This window comes from Myotis daubentonii, chromosome 17, assembly GCF_963259705.1.
Source record: "Myotis daubentonii chromosome 17, mMyoDau2.1, whole genome shotgun sequence".
Taxonomy (NCBI): domain Eukaryota; kingdom Metazoa; phylum Chordata; class Mammalia; order Chiroptera; family Vespertilionidae; genus Myotis; species Myotis daubentonii.
This window is the reverse complement of record NC_081856.1, coordinates 11,479,533-11,499,201: the sequence shown is the minus strand read 5'-3', so window position 1 is coordinate 11,499,201 and position 19,669 is coordinate 11,479,533. Positions and strand designations below refer to the sequence as shown.

The 19,669-nt window shown below is 41.3% G+C and overlaps 1 protein-coding gene across 3 annotated transcripts in view; it reads right to left on the bottom strand.

Moving 5' to 3' along the window:
* Positions 1-758: 758 nt before the first annotated feature.
* Positions 759-19,669, bottom strand: part of ST18 (ST18 C2H2C-type zinc finger transcription factor) — an 82,240-nt gene continuing 63,329 nt past the window's right edge. For 2 of the 3 annotated variants that reach the window (XM_059672817.1, XM_059672818.1), the window contains exons 13-19: positions 18,405-18,467; positions 18,224-18,304; positions 16,865-17,086; positions 10,618-10,706; positions 8,259-8,362; positions 5,700-5,843; positions 759-3,239 (exon numbers count right to left, since the gene is read on the bottom strand). In XM_059672817.1, coding sequence (XP_059528800.1) covers positions 3,099-3,239; positions 5,700-5,843; positions 8,259-8,362; positions 10,618-10,706; positions 16,865-17,086; positions 18,224-18,304; positions 18,405-18,467 — 844 coding nt within the window. In that variant the 3' untranslated portion in view covers positions 759-3,098. The remainder of the gene's footprint in view (positions 3,240-5,699; positions 5,844-8,258; positions 8,363-10,617; positions 10,707-16,864; positions 17,087-18,223; positions 18,305-18,404; positions 18,468-19,669) is intronic. The other variant, XM_059672819.1, reaches the window with a different exon arrangement.

Genomic DNA, 19,669 nt, shown 5'->3' with positions numbered 1-19,669 from the left:
GTTGCTGTCAAGAATTAATAATTAGCCCAGCCACTGTTGCTCAGTGGTTGAGCGTCAACCTATGAACCAGGAGGTCACAGTTGGATTCCCAGCCAGTCACATGCTGGGTTTGCAGGCTCAATCCCCAATAGGGAATGTACAGGAGGCAGCCAATCAATGATTCTCTCTCATCATTAATGTTGCTATCTTTCTCTCTCTCTCTCTCTCTCCCTCTCCCTTCCTGTCTCCAAAATCAATAAAAAACAAACAAACAAAAAATGCTTTAAAAAAAGAATTGACAACTAGTTTCCTTTAACTTGAGTTCAACAAACTTGTATGAATATACAGATATGCCCACAGCAGTTTTAGAATCAGGAGGGTGAGGCCTATACTCTTTTGCTCACTAGATCCAGGTGCATTTCCTGCTAGTGCTAGCAAAGTTGTTTCTTACATCAAAGGCGCCCACTTTTCCGTAGTGTGTACTGAACCAAAGGCTGTGACGACTTGTCAATGGGCAAAAATCCTTCCTTCCTGTGGTGCAAAAACAAACCAAGCAGATGGGTTGACAGAACCAAAATACATCAGAGCCACGGGAGGGCTCAGGGGTACTTGACCGCAGCCGAGCTCCATGCTTTCCATGTGATGGTGATAATAGTCTCTACGTCAAGGTATCAAGCTCGTGGCCCGCGGGCCGCATGCCTCGTTTACTTGGCCCGTGTTAGCCTTTGAGTTTGACATGCTTGCTCTACATGGCCGCTTGAGAAAGATCACAGCAAAACTCATTATCAATTTTTATTTCCTACCATACACCAAATGTACAGCACTGAACACAATTTTGTTGCTTTGATGTAAGAAATATTAATTGTTTGAAGAAACAGTATACAAACTACTTGAAATTAAAAAAATGCATACATCATTGTCCTTTTGTTGTTTACAAAAGACCCAATTTACAGTATCGACCAACATAGTTGAAAGGAAAATAATTCAGTGCAAATTACAAAACACGTCAAGTACAAAGGAGGCAAATAAATACAAATATACTTCATAAAACATACTGCTCAAACTATGCAAACACAAATAAATTATTAACCCGAAGTCATAGTAAATTATAGTAATAAATACATAGGCTGGTAAGAAATTTCTTTTAAATTAAATAAAATATATAACAAAGTTGTTAAAATATTTAGCAAATTAAGGTTTGTCTGTGTAATAAGTGAACTCATTTGTATGCATCTATCAAGTACTCTAGAGCAAACTGTTTGCAAGTACGTAACTTTAATAGAAAATTTTGTTTGGTGTCCCATTTATAATAGACAGCACACATGGTAGCTCTTTTTCTTTATAAATTGATTTTTAAATAAACACCATTCCTACCTAAGAACAGACATCTCATTTTCACTAAACTAAATTCAAGAGTTCAAATGAACCCCAAACCAAAGATAAGCCCCATTTAATACATAACAATGACCACAGTGGCATGGAAGTGGAATTACTGTTGATATTACTCTTCATTTGTGCAGGTAACAGTAATAACAGTGGAATATATCAAGCCTGTGAGTGCCATCACATTCAATCTACATATCCATGAGGCTAATAGAAAATAAACACTTTTATTATAGAACAGAAAACTAGGCCCACACTAAGTTCAAGTGTCCATTTACACGGAGGCACATTGCACACGAGGTGTGTGTGCACACCAAAAAGGCAGTTTAGCTGGTTGTCTATACCTTTTCTTAAAAAAAATAAATATAAAAAAACTTTTGAAACAATGCTTAACTACTTTACAATCCCTGAAATAGACATTGCCTTTACTATAGCAACTACTAAACTCTGATCTATGCAGAAATTCAAGATTTCGGGCTCAATTTTGTGTGTGTCTGAGTGTATGTGAGTGTGTATATGTGGGTGTGTGCCTGTGTGTTGAGTGTGTTTACTCTGTAGCACTTGTAGTTCTACAGAAAGATATCGATCAAATTGAAAGTTTCATCGTTGCCTAAAGTAATGACTCAGATCGGAGTAACAGTTTTCCATGTGTTACTATAGTTTTCCATTCCTTTCAGTCAACCAAGCAAGATAAATGCTATTTCAGGGGATATGGTATCTACAAAATTTTCCATTTGGATGTGTTTGTATTTGCTGAGTACAAATCTACATCAATATTGTCACTTGTATATTGTACCAGCATATGGCAGGGAAGCCTGGCTGGTCACATCAAGTCTTATTTCTCGTCTTGGGATAAGAGTTGCCAACTATCTGATATGACTTGAAAAACAAACAGACAAATCTGCACCACTAAAAAAAGCTTACGTTTCTTTAAAACATTTCAGATAAATAATTCATGTTTACCGAAACCGTACAGCCAAGTCGAGTAATTTGCTGATTTCTATATTTAATTATTGCTAACAAATTCTGAACAGGCTTTTTCAGGACCTGTGCTTCTGTGAGAGCGCATTGCCCACTAGTGGGCGCCATTCATCTTCCTCCTTCCACGCATCTCACCTTAGGACAAGCCCACTTATAAATGCGAAACCCAGTGAAAGGGGGGGGGGGGGAGTGCAATAAAAATCAAAGGGGAGCAAAGTGCAGTCCTTAGACAAAGATTTCCTTCAGGCTTTTTTGTTTGTTTTTTTTTTTGTTTTTGTTTGTTTGTTTGTTTTCTCATTTAAGCCCAGCAAGATATGTGATTTGAGACTAGCATTTCTATTTAAATTCTATTGGAAAAGAAACACGCTTGTAAAAAATATGGCAGACTTCAAAATGCAGGTAAAAGATAAAAAACCTCTTTGATTAGAAATGAATAAAATATTAAAATGTCACATTACTTTACATATACTTTACAAAGAAAAAAATTCAAAAGAGTGCAATGAGGAAATAAAAGAAAAACATATGAAAATAAATACCATCTAGTATTTGACAGCATCGCTTTTAATCCATAGAGTCTATTATAGTTTTTTAATTATTATTATTCCTTTCCTTTTTATGTCAGCTGGGGAGGAAATTAGTGCAATGTTGCAATGGTAAATGCAGTGCGCGGCAGCCTGCTTGCCTCGGCAGCGCAGGCGCCCGGTTCACTGGTGTGACTGCTGTTGGTGATTTCTGGTGCCCACCGCGAGGCGCTCCTACACGTGGATGCCCTTCACTGCCTGCTTGATACTTTCTAGCAGCGCTTTGCATTCTGGGGAATAGTCCCGTTCCAGGTTGCTGTACATGTCTGTGAGTGTATTTACATATGCTTCGAAATTCTGCTCACTGATAGGCCCCTGAATGGAGACAAAACACATGGAACCAATCACAGGGATTCAGGCTGAGGCAGAAGGAGGACCAAAGGGCGCAGAAGCCTATCAGGGACTCGTCTGGGAAGGAAGGTAAGGGTGGCTGGGGCTGCTGGAGTTTGGGGAGATGGAGAGAGAGGAGGTGCGCATTGGGATTCACCTGCTCATTCTTTCCTCAATTTATGGGGTTAGTGCGATCGGACAGTGTTTTTGAGGTCCGTGTGGGGCTGCGTAAGGTAGCTGTCTGGCTGCTGAGGTGGGCCCTCAAAGCTGCCCTCCCTTGGGATGCAGTCTCAGCCCCCACTGCTTGGGCTCAGCACAAAGCAGACCTCCTGTGTGTGGAAGGGAATGTCAGCCAGGCTGGGGAGGAAGGCCTGTTTGAACCAGATGTTTCCTTTGACAGCGCTCGGCTGGATGAAAGGAATCTGAGATTTGCGCAAGCTGGTCCCTAACCAGGTGTCTGGTGGGAAAGGTTCTTCTTTCATTCTCAGACACCTCTTTGTGCATCCCTCCCCCCACCCCCTTGCAGCCTCATTGTAATGTGCTTTATTTCTCTCCCCGTCTTTCCAGGTAGAATGTGAGGTCCACAAAGTCAGGGACTGCTCATCTCATATGTTTGTGTGTTTCGGTATCTCCGCGGCCTAATGCGGTGCTTCAGAGAGAACAGACACTTGACGTGTAGAAGTTGCACGCTGTGTGCAAGGAAATAAATGACAGGAAGCACTCCTACCCAATCATTCTTTGGTGCCCCCCCCCCCGTCCCTTCCCCGTCTTTTTAAAAATGCATATGCCCTGCTTACTTCACAAGATGGTTAGAAGAGAAGACTTTTACAAGGTCTAAATACTTTAGGTATAAAGAATATTGTTGCTATTTAGAAGGTGAGCTTCCTATACTTGGAGATTATTTTGTTTTTGCTCAGCAAAGTACTGATCTAAATTATTAGTGTTTTCTTAACCGTGGTTTTCTGTTCCCTTTTAGCTTCTGCATTTGTGGTGTCACATGCTTCTTGGAGTCACAGAACTGAACAAGGACCCAGGTGACAGAGTGAACAAAGCCCGCACTGAAACCAGGCCCGCCTGACTCATGCTAGCATTGGGACCTTGATCAAATCATGTAAATTTTCCGAGTCTCTACTTCCTCAACTACAGAATGAGAACGTCTTTAGTGCTTTTGTGAAAATTTAGTGTGATTAACCCTAAAACTTACCACTAGAGTACCTTATATGGTAACTATACAAAGTACAAGTTATCTTGTATGGTAATGATTATTTTAGTGGCACTGGTAAGGAAAAAATATTAAGGAATATGTTGGAAGTATGAGTTAAACAAACATTAATAAATAATATTAAAACATGTTCAATAATTACCTCAATACTGACCACAAAGTAATCATTTATTTTTCTTTGTGTTTTATAGTATTCCATTATTGATTTGTTTTTTAATTGTCAAGAGACAGATTTGGAATTGGTTAAAATGAGGGCTCCATGCTGGAAAGTTGGGTAAATTGAGGGACTTAATTGTTTTCAGAAAAATCAATCAGATTTCTTTATTAAATTGCTGTTTTTTAAAACATTCTATATATAAAATTTGTAGCATTAGAAAACTTGTTCTAAAAATGGACACAGTGAGGAAATTCAAAGCATTCAACAATGCAGCCCCCCCCCCTTTCAAATGTTCATTATATTTATGAAAATGTAAAGGAAACTAATTTTCTATAAATTTTAAATAGTTTCCATGCTTCAAGTATGTGTTTAGATTTGGGAAATATCACTTTTGTGCTTTTTTTTCTATAGCAGCGGTTCTCAACCTGTGGGTCGCGACCCCTTTGGCGGTCGAACGACCCTTTCACAGGGGTCGCCTAAGACCATCCTGCATATCAGATATTTACATTATGATTCATAACAGTAGCAACATGACAGTTATGAAGTAGCAACGAAAATAATTTATGGTTGGGTCACAACATGAGGAACTGTATTTAAAGGGCCAGAAGGTTGAGAACCACTGTTCTATAGGAAGATGACTTAAGTATGGCCTTCATACTTAGTACAAAGAAAGCATCAGGTTAAATTCTTTTCTGCGATTCTTAAGTTGGGTGGATGACACAAATGTCTGTGTCTCAGATTTTGTAAGCCATGTAAGATTTTTATTTGGAGAAACAATTTTAGCCAGAGAGTTTTGGCCTCCAACTTTCATATTACATTATAAAACAATTTTCAAATAAACCTTCATCTTTAAGTGACTTCTACTCTATCCAAAACCCTTGGCCTTCATGTAATTTAAGTGTATGAATCTCCGAATGAAGGAGGTCATTGCAAGTCATGCATAATGAAGCATGATACCTCGGTGACTGCTGGCAGGTCTCCTCAAAGCTCGGTGCTTCTGTTGGTGACTGACACTGACCCTGCAAACCCTTGGAATGGGGCGGCCACGTTCTGGCCTTGGACTTACCATCTGTGGGAGCTGGATGTCGGCAAGGCTTGAAATGAGAGCTTGGCTTAGACCCGCCAGCTCCTTCAGCAGGCTTTCGTTATTCTGTTCTATAAGTTTGTTCTCCGCCTCTATTGTCTTTAAATTGCTCTCCATAGATGTGATCTGCAATGAAAATGACTTGAAAATAAAAGAAGTGGAGTTTGGAAAGAGTACAAAATGTTTCTCTTGGAAGGAAATGCATTGGCTGAACCTCAATGCCCAGGAATGCCTCCCCGGTAACTTCTCTTCACAAAACAGCAACCCCATCGATGGCTCTAAAGTTTGAAATTGCATTCCCAAATTTATATCTTCAGCCCAGACTTCCCCCACATCTCCACATGGCTAGATGATGGATATCTCAAGCTCTGTGTTTCCCCAAGCCTGCTCCATCCTATCTAATAAAATGGTAATATGCAAATTAACCATCACTCCATCACAAAGATGGCAGAGCCATAGCCACAAGATGCTTCGTCGCCGTGGCAATGAGGCAAGCGTTCCACCGGGCCACGGAGGGCTTCTGGGCAGTGGGCACAGAGCGGCGGGGGGTGGGGGAGTTGGGGCAGGGGAGGTGGTTAACACTCTTGCGTCGTCGCCCTGGCGACAAGGCAAGCATTCCGCGCCCGGCTGCGGATGGGCCTCTGGGCCATGTAGAGCCTCTGGGCAGCGGGTGTGGAGTGGCCAGTCCCCGCAGAGAGCTACTGGCACATGGATTCGTGTGCAGGGCTGCTAGTATACTATAATCTTCTCCTTCCCAGTTAGTAGCAACTAGAATATTGCTCAGGCCTTCTCATTATCCCTGATGGCTCTCTTTCTCTCACACTTTAAATCCACTGGGCTCCTCCTTCAAAATATCCAGAATGGGCCGACAGTCCCCCATCTTCACTGCTGTGCCCTGGGCCCAGCCACCAGAGTGACTGACTGCCTTCTCACGGTGGCCCTGAGTGTGGCTTTGCCCCCTGCAATCTATTCTTTTGGTCCATCTTCAACACAGCTACCAATACAAGTTTCTTAAAATGCAGATCGCATGTAGGTCAAATATGATCACATTAACTTTTGGATAAAAACCCCAAAATGTTCTGTGTTCATTCAGAATAAAAACCAAGTCCTCAGAATGGCCTCGGACACTCATGTGTTACCCCGGGACACATCTCCTTTGATCTCCCACATCACTCACCTGCTAGTTCTCAAAACTCTGTGCTTTCTCTAGAAGTAGTGTTTTTATACGGTGCTTTCACTCTTTGAAACACTTGCCCCCCCGTACTTGTTTGGCAAACTCCCTCAATTGCTGAAGTCTTTGCCAAAATGATTCCTTCTTCTTGAGGCCTAGCCCGGCTTTCCTGTTTTATATTGAAATCTGGCTGCCTCTCCCTACCCGCTTCTCTCATACCAATGATTCCTTTATTTTTTTTTTATTGCTTTCAGAGAGGAAGGGAGAGGGAGAGGGAGATAGAAACATCAATGATGAGAGAGAATCATTGATCAGCTGCCTCCTGCATGCCCCACACTGGGGATCAAGCTGCAGCCCGGGCATGTGCCCTGACCATGAATGGAGCCAAGACCTCCTGGCTCATAGGTCAATGCTCAACCACTGAGCCACACCACCCAGGTCAAACAATTTATTTATGATTTTTTATGTTATTGTCGAGCTCCCCCATCTAGACTTGAAGCTCCATGAGGGCAGATGCCTTTGCTGTCTTTGCTAATGGTTATAAGAGGAGCTGTAAACCGAGTTCTTTTATAGACTGATCGTTATGCAATGGAAGATCATGGCATTGTTCACATTATGCTGGGTCAGGAAACCAAATCTACGTTTCAGGTGGACTTAAACCTTCTGTCTTAAACTGCTGGCAATGACTTCTGGGAGTCAGTAACCACAGTGATCTAAAAATCCCACATTGCAGGAGAGGAGAGAAGGGAGAAAGATACTGTACTTTTTGCAATAGAGTTATTATTTAGTGTGCTAAAAAAAAAAATCCTGGACTACATTTTTAATTTCCATTTGGATAAATTTAGTCAGGAATGGGACAGACATTACAAAGAGAATGCAGAGTTAAGACATTGCTTTCAATTTTTGGTAAAGAAGCTATGCAGGAAAATCTCCAGAAAGATCTGTTTTTAACAAAAATGGACACATTCAGAGGTGTTGTAGAAAAATTGAATGTGAAAAGTTGCCCTGTTTTACTTGAATTTTTAAACCAATCTAAGTACTCATATCTTCTCATATACAATTTCTCTAAAGCACCATGTGCTCTAAAGGACTCTACAATTACAGGATGACCTGCTTAGAAAGCCTTTGATGCACCCGAAGCAGAAACATTAATACCTTTGCCTTCAGCTACCAAATCAATGATGGCCCAGGTGACCCGCCTACTCACGTATTTACAATAATTATGTAATCTAGACATGCTTAGTATATTCATTATAATATATCAGTGTGTGGGTTTTTTGTTTGTTTTTTCATCACAAGGTTTAGCAGTTCAATGATTTGCCTCCACTAAAGAGTATGATTACCATGAAGATACCTTTCTGATTCTTTACCTGTGTCTGAAGTTTCATCATATCTGCTTCAATTTTAAGGTTGGATTCGTTCAATTCCTTTATTTCTTCATCCAAATGCCTAATTTCTTCATCACTCTCTATACCTGCAAAGAATCAGACTCTCTTAGTTCACACTGAAATTATGAGACTGATAAATCTCAGTCACTTTACATTTAGTTTGTGGTTTGTGGAGTGGTTTGAAATGTTGAATTTGTATCCAAATCCATGTTCAAGATTCCAAAATAATAGGTAGAAGGAGTTGAAGGGTTTAAATCCTTTGTAAGAAAAAGAAAGGCGTATAAAAGTACCACCGTTTAATTTGCCCATTACGCTGCAGGTGTGCTGCACGACATGTTGGTGTTCGTAAATGTTTTCTCATTTCAACTTCACGGCGCACTAGGAGTCGTGTACCATTATACCTTTCTCATACATGCAGACGGTGAGCCTTAAGCTAAGTGAGGCCATGCCCATCACTGACCGGAGATAGGACCTGCCCAAGTCCAAAGTCAGAGGCAGAGGTGGGACTGAATTCCAAAGGTCATGGGTCCTCTCGTACACAACCCTGTAAAGGCTATGAAGACCCAAGTTATGCTGATTAATTAATGCACCGTTCCACAGGTAGAGCCGGGTGCTGGCAGGTGGGTGCGAGTCCAGGGACATGAAATTTGGGTTCTCTACGTGGGCCTGGGTGAGGGCAAGGAAATGCAACCTAGAAGAAACATGTGCTTTGCCCGTGACTCTTGTTCTTGAACTTGGGAAACTGACTTCTTTGTGCTTCCACTTCCTTGTCGGTAAAAGAGGCATAAAAATCTATGTTGTGAGAATTAATACAAAAAATATATGTAAAGTGCTGAACACAGAGTAAACTGTCAATGAACAGGCATCACTTTCCCATCACTGTTTTATAGAAGGAATATGAATGGATTGGAAAGGTTTTTAAAAGGTGGGATGGGTAGTTAATAGTAAGGATGCCCGAAGCAGGATTTAAGGTAATCTCAACAGTCCATAGTGATGAATCTAAACCAAACAGATGGCAATTAAGAGAGATAAATGTAAACTTTCACTTTAGATGTAATAAGATCAATTTCATGAGAGCAGGTTGGGGACTTGACAATTTGTTTGAAAGAGAGCCAGGCTCTTGCACTTTCCTGGGGTTACTGCTGTGGAACACAGTTCATTATCTGCTTTAGGTGAACTTTACAGACTCTGTGAACCAGCAATTTCAGCCGTAGGTACACACCAGAGACAAACAGTTGCATATGTCTGATAGGAGGCGGGCACAAGGTGTACGTAGCATATTGTTTACAAAGGTACGACCTGGAAACAAGCCACATGCCCGCCAAAAACAATATGGATGACTCTTACTAATATAATGTTACGAGAGAAAAAAATAAGCCTGGAAAACTTACATACAGCATGCTAAATCAGGTGGCTGTTTTCTAGGTACTTATTGCTTTATTATAAGTAACTAACTACCTAAACAAAATCGGCCATGCATGAACCAATGCAGAGAGTGTGTCATAAGATTCCTAATACTGGGCTCTGAGATAAAGAAGAAAAGCAAACTCACCAACTAAGACCTCAGTATTTTAGTATCTAAATGAACTTGAATATGAGTAACAGGATGACGCAGTCATTAAGAAAAGATTAAACAATTACCCATGGCACTATCTGGGACACAGGGCTCATTCCGCACTGGCCTGCTGCATCTGGAGAATTGTATTGCATCGTCAGCACCATATCTCATTGGCTGATTTGCTGGTAGAGGAATCTCTTCCCAGGCAACAGGGATTAAAATATTTGTTTTCAACAACTTTATGGAGCATAGATTTTCAATTAAACAAGTATTTTGAGCAAATGAAAACTTCTATTGCTATGTTTCTTTTATATATATTGTGTTTTTTCTTTATGTCTCCTTGGAGTCAACTTCCTTTTCAAGGAATGTCATTTTCTATTGGTGTAGCTCAGTGGTTGAGTGTTGACCCATGAACCAAGAGGTCACCGGTTCAATTCTGGGTCAGGGCACATGCCCAGGTTTCGGGCTCGATCCCCAGTAGGGGATGTGCAGGAGGCAGCTGATTGATGTTTCTTTATCATCGAGTTTTCTATCTCTATCCCTCTCCCTTCCTCTCTCTCTAAAATCAATAAAAACATATTTTTTTAAAGTAAGGGAAAAAACCAGGTATAATGATAATGTTTGAGATAAACATTATACTTTTAGTTCAAATGTGAGAAAAGCTTCCATAGTGTATATTTACATTACAATTCCCAAATAAAGTATAATTTGGCATGCAGAACCCTGTGAGGAACTACTACCTGGGCCTCCATGGAGATGGTGACCCTGGCCATGAACTCTTACCTCCAGTTGCTTTGAGCTTGATAGTCATTAGCTCTTCCGAGACCTTGCCCTTTTTGATAGCTTGTGCATTTAAAGGACACCCAGATAAGCTGTGAAAATAGGAATAGGCTAATGTGTGAAACATATCATTTCATATACAAATTGAAATTTTTATTCACTACTTACTATTTAAGTGTTTGCCTGCCTATTAATGACATTATAACATGCAGTCCCTTCGTAGAAAGTAACAATATATATATAAATAAAAGCAAAATGCCCTGAAAAGATGTAAAATGTTTTTTATGATTCTTTCAATAAAAATACAAATAGCTACTGCTCATACCATTTAATTAATGTTATCAAATTATTTCTATTCTGCATACATGTAAGTGCCTTTCTTTAGTAGTGGTTACTTTATTTCCTATAAACATGAAATGGTCCATACATTATTAATAAGAATTGTCCCAAATTAGTCAAACTTCCATGAATAATAGAGCAGAATCTAGTTCTTTCCATCTTTGTATAAACTATATAGCCTGACCTATACAGAATGGTTCAAATTATTACCAAATAATAACCCTCCTTCCCCAGGCAGTTGGGTATGGGAAAGTTTCTAGCTTATTCTTTAACTTTTAAACCCTTTTTGTCATTCAAAAAAAGCTCTACCTTGAAAGGAAAATAAAAGGAACAACGATAAATATATTCAGACACAATCATTGCCCAGGCAACATATCGTCCTATAGTGGTGTTTATACTCAGTTCCTTATTTTCATTATTCAGCAGTCCTTTCGTTAATGTATCTGTTGTACTTAAATTGCACCAAGAGGATAATAACATTGAACAAAGCTTGTATTCCATGGTACATAATCAGATGATTTTGTTGTTTTAAACACCTATTAATTCTTTTGTAATTTTGTTGTATTTTTGGAGATACAATTTTTAAATGAAATTAAAAATGATCACAGTCATTGAAAATATTTTCCCACAGAAATGTGATTATAATCCATGTATGAGACAATTATTTTCAACCTAAAGATTAGGGCACTTGGCCAAGTGAAAAATATTATTTCTGAAGCAAAGTAAATGTTTGCTGAGTGAGTATATTTTTAAAGAATTCTAAATTATTGTATGCGAAAATTATACAAAATATAAAAGTATGTAATATTATACATACAAAGGATCATGTGATTTGCCAAAATTTGATAAATTATGTAATATTTTACACAGGAAAAGAGAATAATGAAAAAGCACAAACTGAATTTGCACCCGATTTTTCTAGTGTAGAAGTTTCTCATTGTAAAGTGTGGCTCATTTAAGCTTCCTTATTTGTTTTTCTGGAATGTTTGCACAAATCTGTCTTGTTTCATGGCACATATTGTTCTCAGAAAATGGTCATGAAGAGGACTAATACCTTGTTGCTAAGTTCGGTTTTTAAAGTGACCTGTCAGAGTCTGTGTGTGAAGTAATGGACATTAACAGCTCATTCGCCTTCTCCGTCTCCCCTAGGATCTGCGTGGCTCGGCCAGCCCGGCAGTAAATGTCCAGTTGTAACTCACTGGTGTGGCAAGTGTGTGAAGTGTTCCCAACTATGTGACTTGGAACCAAAGAGTATATTTAAGATGTGAAAGGAGGGCTTTGATTTCAAATAGCTGCTTGATATTTTGTCTCTTCCAATGCAGTTCTACCTTTCAGAATATAAAGCAGATCCTACATTTAAAAAGTTGGGGTGGAGCCCCAACCGGTTTCGCTCAGTGGATAGAGCATTGGCCTGCGGGCTAAAGGATCCTAGGTTCGATTCCGGCCAAGGGCATGTACAGGCACATCCCCAGTAGGGGGTGTGCAGGGGGCAGCTGAATCGATGTTTCTCTCTCATCGATGTTTCTAACTCTCTATCCCTCTCCCCTCCTCTCTGTAAAAAATCAATAAAATATATTTTTTAAAAAAAGTTGGGGTGGAAAATATTTTAAAAGTCCTTATTCTTTTGAGGACGCCCTCCATGCGGTTCCATGTCACTGGCTGAGGAAAGGTGGCGGTTGGCTGGGATATGTCCCTGCCAGGATTTGGGCTCCATAATGCAAATGGCTGGGAAAGTGTGCCTTACATGGTTTTGATCAAATTTGAAATTCTATTAAGGCCTATCAAGGCAATTTTAAACTATCATATCTTCATCTGCCTTGTTAAAATAAAATGGCAAGTGATAAAATTTATGTAGTGGACATCACTGTTTCTAATAGATTAATGAACCTCATAAAATTACAAAGTTATGGCATAGCACTGAGTTCTATTAGTCACAGAAATTCTGTTTTAAAAGCGACATACAACCACAATCATGTGCATGTGTGTTTGTGTCTTTGTATTTTAATATCATATTTGTCTTAAGATTGCTATTTTTTTCTTTCTTTTTTTAATTTGAGAAAAATGATTTTAAGTATAATGTTACATGCAATAAACATTAATATTTCAAGAAAAAAAAGATTTTAAATATTATTTCTTTTTTGTTGTTGTTGTTAAACCTCACCCAAGGATATTTTTCCATTGATTCTTAGGGAGAGTGGAAGAGAGGGGGAAAGACAGAGAGAAACATTGATGTGAGAGAAACACATTGACTGGTTGCCTCCTGCACGAGCCCTGATCAGGGCCAGGCCAGGGAGGAGCTTGCAACCCAGGTACATGCCCTTGTACCATAATAGAACCCAGGACCCTTTGGTCTGCAGGCCAACGCTCTATCCATTGAGCAAACCAGCCAGGGCCAGATTGCTATTTCTTAAATGGAAGTTTATAATGTAAAGATTTAAAGCAAGCTTTTAAAGCAATTGGTATCCTATCTAATAAAGAGGGAATATGCTAATTGACCCTCATGCCGTCACAAAGATGGCAGTGCCCACAGCCAATAAGGAGGGCATATGCTAATTGACTGCCCCACCCTCAAAGATGGTGGTGCCCACAGCCACAAGATGGCCAGCAGGGGAGGGCAGTTAGGGGCAACCAGGCCAGCAGGGGAGGGCAGTTGGGGGTGACTGGGCTGGCAGGGGAGGGCAATTAGGTGTTGATCAGGCTGGCAGGCGAGTGGTTAGGGGTGATCAGGCTGGCAGGCAGAAGCGGGTAGGGGCAATCAGGCAGGCAGGCAGATGAGTGGTTGGGAGCCAGCAGTCCCAGATTGTGAGAGGGATGTCCAGCTGTCAGGCCTAAACCGGCAGTCAGACATCCCTCGAGGGGTCCCAGATTGGAGAGGGTGCAGGCTGGGCTGAGGGACACCCCCCCCCAAGTGCACAAATTTCATGCACCGGGCCTCCAGTGTAAATATAGTGCTGCTTTAATACAGAGATTGGATATTGTTTAACTATTGTACAAGACAAGTTTTGTAATTATCCCCATTTTCCTGATGGAAAAATGGAAAAAATTAGAAAACTTATCTTAGTTGATGGCTGAGGAAACTGTATGCACATGTGGCCTGGTACACGGAAGGACTCATTAAACACATGGACATGGATGACACAGCGCTCATGCAAGGATGCTGGTATCCCAATGCTGTCTGCAGGGGCAATTCCCTGTGCTGATGTCCTTTCCTGTCCATGGAAGATCATTACAACACCTCTGTAGCTTGCAGGGATTTGTGAAGGTTTGAGAGAATAAACTTAGCACAGTGCTTTCTGCCAGAACAGAGAGAGCCCTGAGTAGGTGACTATCAGCTATCACTGGTGATTGGAAAGAGTCCTGAATTTTAGGTTCAGAATACATTGCATGTAAACGTCTATGGTAGGTCAGAATGTGCTATTCCAGTTTAAGTCGTTCTTACTTTAAAAAATTATTGTATCATATGCATGTAATTTTTACAAAAGAGGAAGAAGATAGTCTGTATAGAACACCTGTGGGTGTGCCAGAAGAGGCTGGGCATTTTTGTTATATTATTCCATTAAATACTATGAAAAATAATATGCACATATACACATATATAAGGAAGAAAAGCATTCTGCATTAAAGAGAAACACACAAATTAAATGCCATCTCTTGGATCTTGTGAGGAACAAGAGAGATCTCCAGTGAAGAGCAGTGAGATCTGAGTTATTTGTTTGTCTAAATTCTTCATCGCTTTCCTTCTCCTAGAAAAACACTATCTGGTCATTAATTTTGCAGCCTGTGTGTGTTGTTGTTTTTTTGAACTCGTCATTTTGATTTTCATATTATGAAGTGCATCATGTGTGCAGACACATACACAATAGGTCTGCAGTGCAAGGAGCACTCCTAAGATGAACGCGGTTTTCCTCCCCACGTAGCGCGTGCCTTACTTGCACCTTGGCAGCTCCTGAGCCCCTCCACGATTGCTGTCTCCTGTCCCCCAGAGAAAAACCATTAACTGGAATTGGGGGGAATAATTACCTAGCTTTTTACAATGTAATGCGGTCACATTTTTAACTCTTTGTAATTAGAATCATACTGAACATATTCTCCAGCAGCAATTTTTTTTCCACTCGGCATTGTGTTCTGAAAGTCCCCCGCGCTGTGCCTTCATTTTCACCACTGCGCGGCAGTCCCTGTAAACAGACACGGGTTCCCTATGCTCTCGGCGGCCAGTGGACAGGCAGGCAGGTCGCTTCCAGCTTGGAGTTAGCAGAGCAAAGCCATCGCAGACATTCTCAGACGTGCCTCTGAGCTCCACCATGCAGGAGACCTTCTGGGGCATCAGCCCAGCGGCTCGGAGGCTGGGCAGCAGGCCTGTGCGTCTGCTCTTTTTCAACTTGACTCCTGAAGGCAACTCACTTCCTGGCGTGGCTTTCCCCACTCCTCTTCCACCTGCAGCTGTATGAGAATCCCTGTGGTCCTCAGCTCACCTTGGTGACATTGTCTAAAGCTTCTTCATGGCTTTAAAGCTACCTCTATTGCCCTAGCTGGTTTGGCTCAGTGGATAGAGTGTTGGCCTGCGGAATGAAGGGTCCCAGGTTCGATTCTGGTCAAGGGCACATGCCTGGGTTATGGGCTCGATCCCCAGAGGGGGCGTGCAGAAGGCAACTGATCAATGATTCTCTCTCATCATTGATGTTTCTATATATATATATATCTCTCCCTCTCCCTTCCTCTCTGAAATCAATAAAAATAATATTTTAAAAAAAGCTACCACTGTTGTTGCTGACGGAGGGTTGTGCTCACCATAGCATAGCAGTAACATCTCCTTATCAGTGTTAACGTGTCTATTGCTCAGTCCGTGATAAGAAAGTAAAGCTACTCTGCAGTAATGGTGACATTAGGCACACTGGATTTGCCACTGTCAGTTCAAACTATGGGATGGCGATTCCAACTCAGAATAAAACCATTTGTACTATTGGGGAAGAGACCAGGCATTTGAAAACCATCAAAAAATAAATGACTGAACAAGTCCAGGTTTTCTCCATAAGCAGGTGTCATTGCATAGCCACTTACACCAGCACTTCCTGGAAGGTTTCACTTTTCGGATTCCATTGATATGTAGCTTTAAAACGGAACGAAATGTTAAAATGCCCGGGCTTTGCTCAATCCACATTCTGCTCCGAAGCAAAGCATCGGGCTCCCTGAAGCTCTGTTTGGTAAGAAACCCGCACCCCAAGCATGGGCTGCAAGGCTAGACGGGCCCTCGCTGACTGGGGGCATGTGCAGTGAATCTTCCGTTAGGTGGAATGTGAACCGAAAGGTAGCATGCGATCACTGTCCCCACAAAGGACTCTGTTGAAATGCGTGACACTCGGAGACAAAAGGATGAAGTCATTGTGAAACTATAAAGGGTTTTCTAAATCTCTCTCATCCTGTCACACACTTAGTAGTCACTGTGTTATTTTCTTTCTGGCTGCTGGGGATGAATCACATCTTCCCAGCAGAAAAATAACTACAATTTGGCCTGAAATTGCGCCAGTTCGCAAGAGGGAATGGCAGGGAATGGCATAAATATGTGACGTGAAAGTTTACAATGACAAAACATAATAGAGTAGATATTACCTCTTGGAACTAAAGTGAACCCTTAAAAGACCGAACCATTAAAAAAAAATAGCAGCATAAGCAATACTTTAGTATACAAAAGACAAAGGCACCATTTCTAGAACACTTGTAAATCGTGTAGTAAATTTTCAGAAATAGGGGAAATAGGTTTGATTCTTCAAACTAGTCAGCTCTCCGACCACACTCATTGTCATCACATCTTAAATGCTATAACGTGTGACCCTGCGGAGGGCTCCACCCACCCACAAAGCCCCCCAGGTGACAAATAATCACAACAACACAACAGAAAGAGAATAAAGGTTACCTTCTGTGGGTGACAAACACACTATTTACATGGCCCAGCCCATTGCAGCCTGGCAGGGGACAGTGTGGAAGTTCTTGTTTGTTCATTTTCCAGGAGAGGGGGGCCCCATGGAGAGGATTCTCCTTCTGTCTCTTGGCAGCCAGGGGACAGCCAGAAGCTGTGCGATGGGACGTGTATTTACCTGATATGTGACCTTGGCCGTCACACCCTATCACAGGACATCTAGAGGGACACAGCAGAGATGTTACCGGCTGGGAGAGAATGGACAACTCACATGACATGCAGTAACTGAGTGAACAAGAAGGCAGTGGCGGTTCCACACTATCCAGAAGGCAGATGGTGAGATTATAGACTATAAAAGATGCCAGTACAACTAGCAAAATAACGTGGTTCTGGGCTAAGTACTAATGGCCCGTGGGCTCCGGGCTAAGCAATTTTCACGCGTTATTTCCTGTCATCTTCACTGCAAATCTAATGGGCAGAGAGTGTTATTATCCCATTTCACAGGTGGGAAAAATGAGGCTTATCAAGCTTCGGAAACTTGTCATCCATTTTACAAGAAGTGGAGTCCAGTTCAGACCCACACTTTTTAGCCCTACAACCAGGTGAGCCCTGTTGCCGGCAAAGGCCACGGGTGCAAAATGTTAGCTACCTTGTCCTACATTACATAGCACATTGCTCATAGAGCAGGAATTTTGGTGTCCAAATACCTAAATATTATACTTAGAAATGCTGTAGAGCAAGCAATTTAAAATTCTACATCTAGCCCAGCCGGTGTGGCTCAGTGGTTGAGCATCAACCTATGAACCGGGAGGTCATGGTTCGATTCCCGGTCAGGGCACATTCCCCGGGTTACGGGCTTGATCCACAGTGTGGGGCATGTAGAAGGCAGCCAATCAATGATTCTCTCTCATCATTGATGTTTCTATCTCTCTCTCTCCCCCTCCCTTCCTCTCTGAAATCAATTAAAAAATTTTTTAATTCCTACATCTATATTTTTATATGTCATCCTAGCCTTGGTAGCATATGTCTCAGAGGAGGGACTTTAATTAAAGCTTGGGGGGGGGGGGGGATGCTGCCGATTTGCTGTTCTGTAGCGCTTGCAGAATGCTGCTTTCCTTTAAAACAACTGGAAGAAGTACGGTCCCCTCCTTCTAACTTTAAAGTATCATCATCTGTGGAAACACAGCTATGAATGGAAAACTTTTCTCAAACATCCGAACACTGACAGCTGCCTCAAGGATCCCTGTGCGTGAGATGCAATCAGCGCCCACTGGCACCACAACGAGGGTCCCGCCCATTGGACCCACAAGCTACTTCTGGCCCTGCTGCCGCTGCGGCCTGGGCTGTCACACTTACTTGAGTTCAGGGTCTTCTTTCTCTTCCTTCGTAGCAGTCATTTTGACACCACCTTTCCTGGCCCGAGGGCAGCCGGACAAACTAAAATATGGACCCAACAGAGAACAAAACCAGACCATGTCAGCTCCATGGCCACCGCTGCTGACACTGATTTCATTTCTCAGAAATGGGTCAATCCTACCTTCTGTGGGAAGCATAGTTTCCAGTCACGTGCCCCGAACCATCACAACCTGGGGTCGGACACCTGGAAAACAAACACAGGAAGAGAGCGCTGGCCACGTGGCTGTGGTGGAGGGAGGGGGGTCATGACACACCCAAACAGAACTCAACAGAAGGGGCACCTTTTGGTGGGGCCCGTGTTGCTTAAATAAAATTAGTTTTTGGCTAAGAATCCATTTTAAAAATTTGTTAAGCTATGTGACTCCTGTGTCTTAGGCTTAATAGTCTATATTCGTTATCCTACATTCTCTTTTCTTTTCTTTTCTTAAAAACTTGTTTGGGAAGGAACCTAAAATTTGACCCACAACTTACTGCTGGGCTTCTGTCTACATCATGCAAAGTTCTTATCTTTCACTTAAGAAACACAGTTTTCCAAATTGTTTTAGAGCATAATTTATTGTCTGTGATACGCTCCACTACCATAACAACCCAAGGAGTTCAGGTGAACAACAGTGTTCTATGCGGATTCCAGAGACTTGGCACATTAATATGGTTGCCAAAGGAGCTAAGTCATTTGCACCTGGTCTGTTCGGCCTCATGGTCCAACTTAAATGGCCTTTTGGAAAATCTACCAATAACTATTATTGACAGTCAACCATTAAATTTGGAGTGAGGAGGGTGAAAGAGGAGGAAAAACCCAATTCTGCTTGGAAGGCTAATTAGAATTAGGTTTCAAAATACACTTGAATACAGTTTATACTGCTTCTCTCCCTTTTGCCTTTTTAAAAATCCCAAATACTAATAGATACACACCGACTGACATAAAATGCTTGATTTTTAAAATTTTCTTGAAGAAATTATCTTTATTATTTCGGTTATATGCTCACAATGGTTCAGTTTTCAACCCAAACACAAGATTGAGAAAAATAATACCCAAAAGGAAACTGTGAATACCTCCCCTTTTCTTAAACTTGAACCCACTGAACTTTCATGAAAATGTTTTTATATTCAATCCTGAGGCAGCAAATAGGAGTAAATGCTTTTTCCAAATGAAATATAAAATCAGCATCCATCTCTTCAAGCCAACCAGAGAAATCTGCATTGAGTCTTTTATTTTGTACTTATTTTTTAAATTAAATTTATTGGGATGACCTTGATTAATAAAATTATATCGGTTTCAAGTGTACAATTCTATAATGCATCATCTATATATTGCATTGTGTGCTTACCACCCAAAGTCAAATCTCCTCCTATCACCATATATTTGCCCCTTCCTCCCCTTCCCTC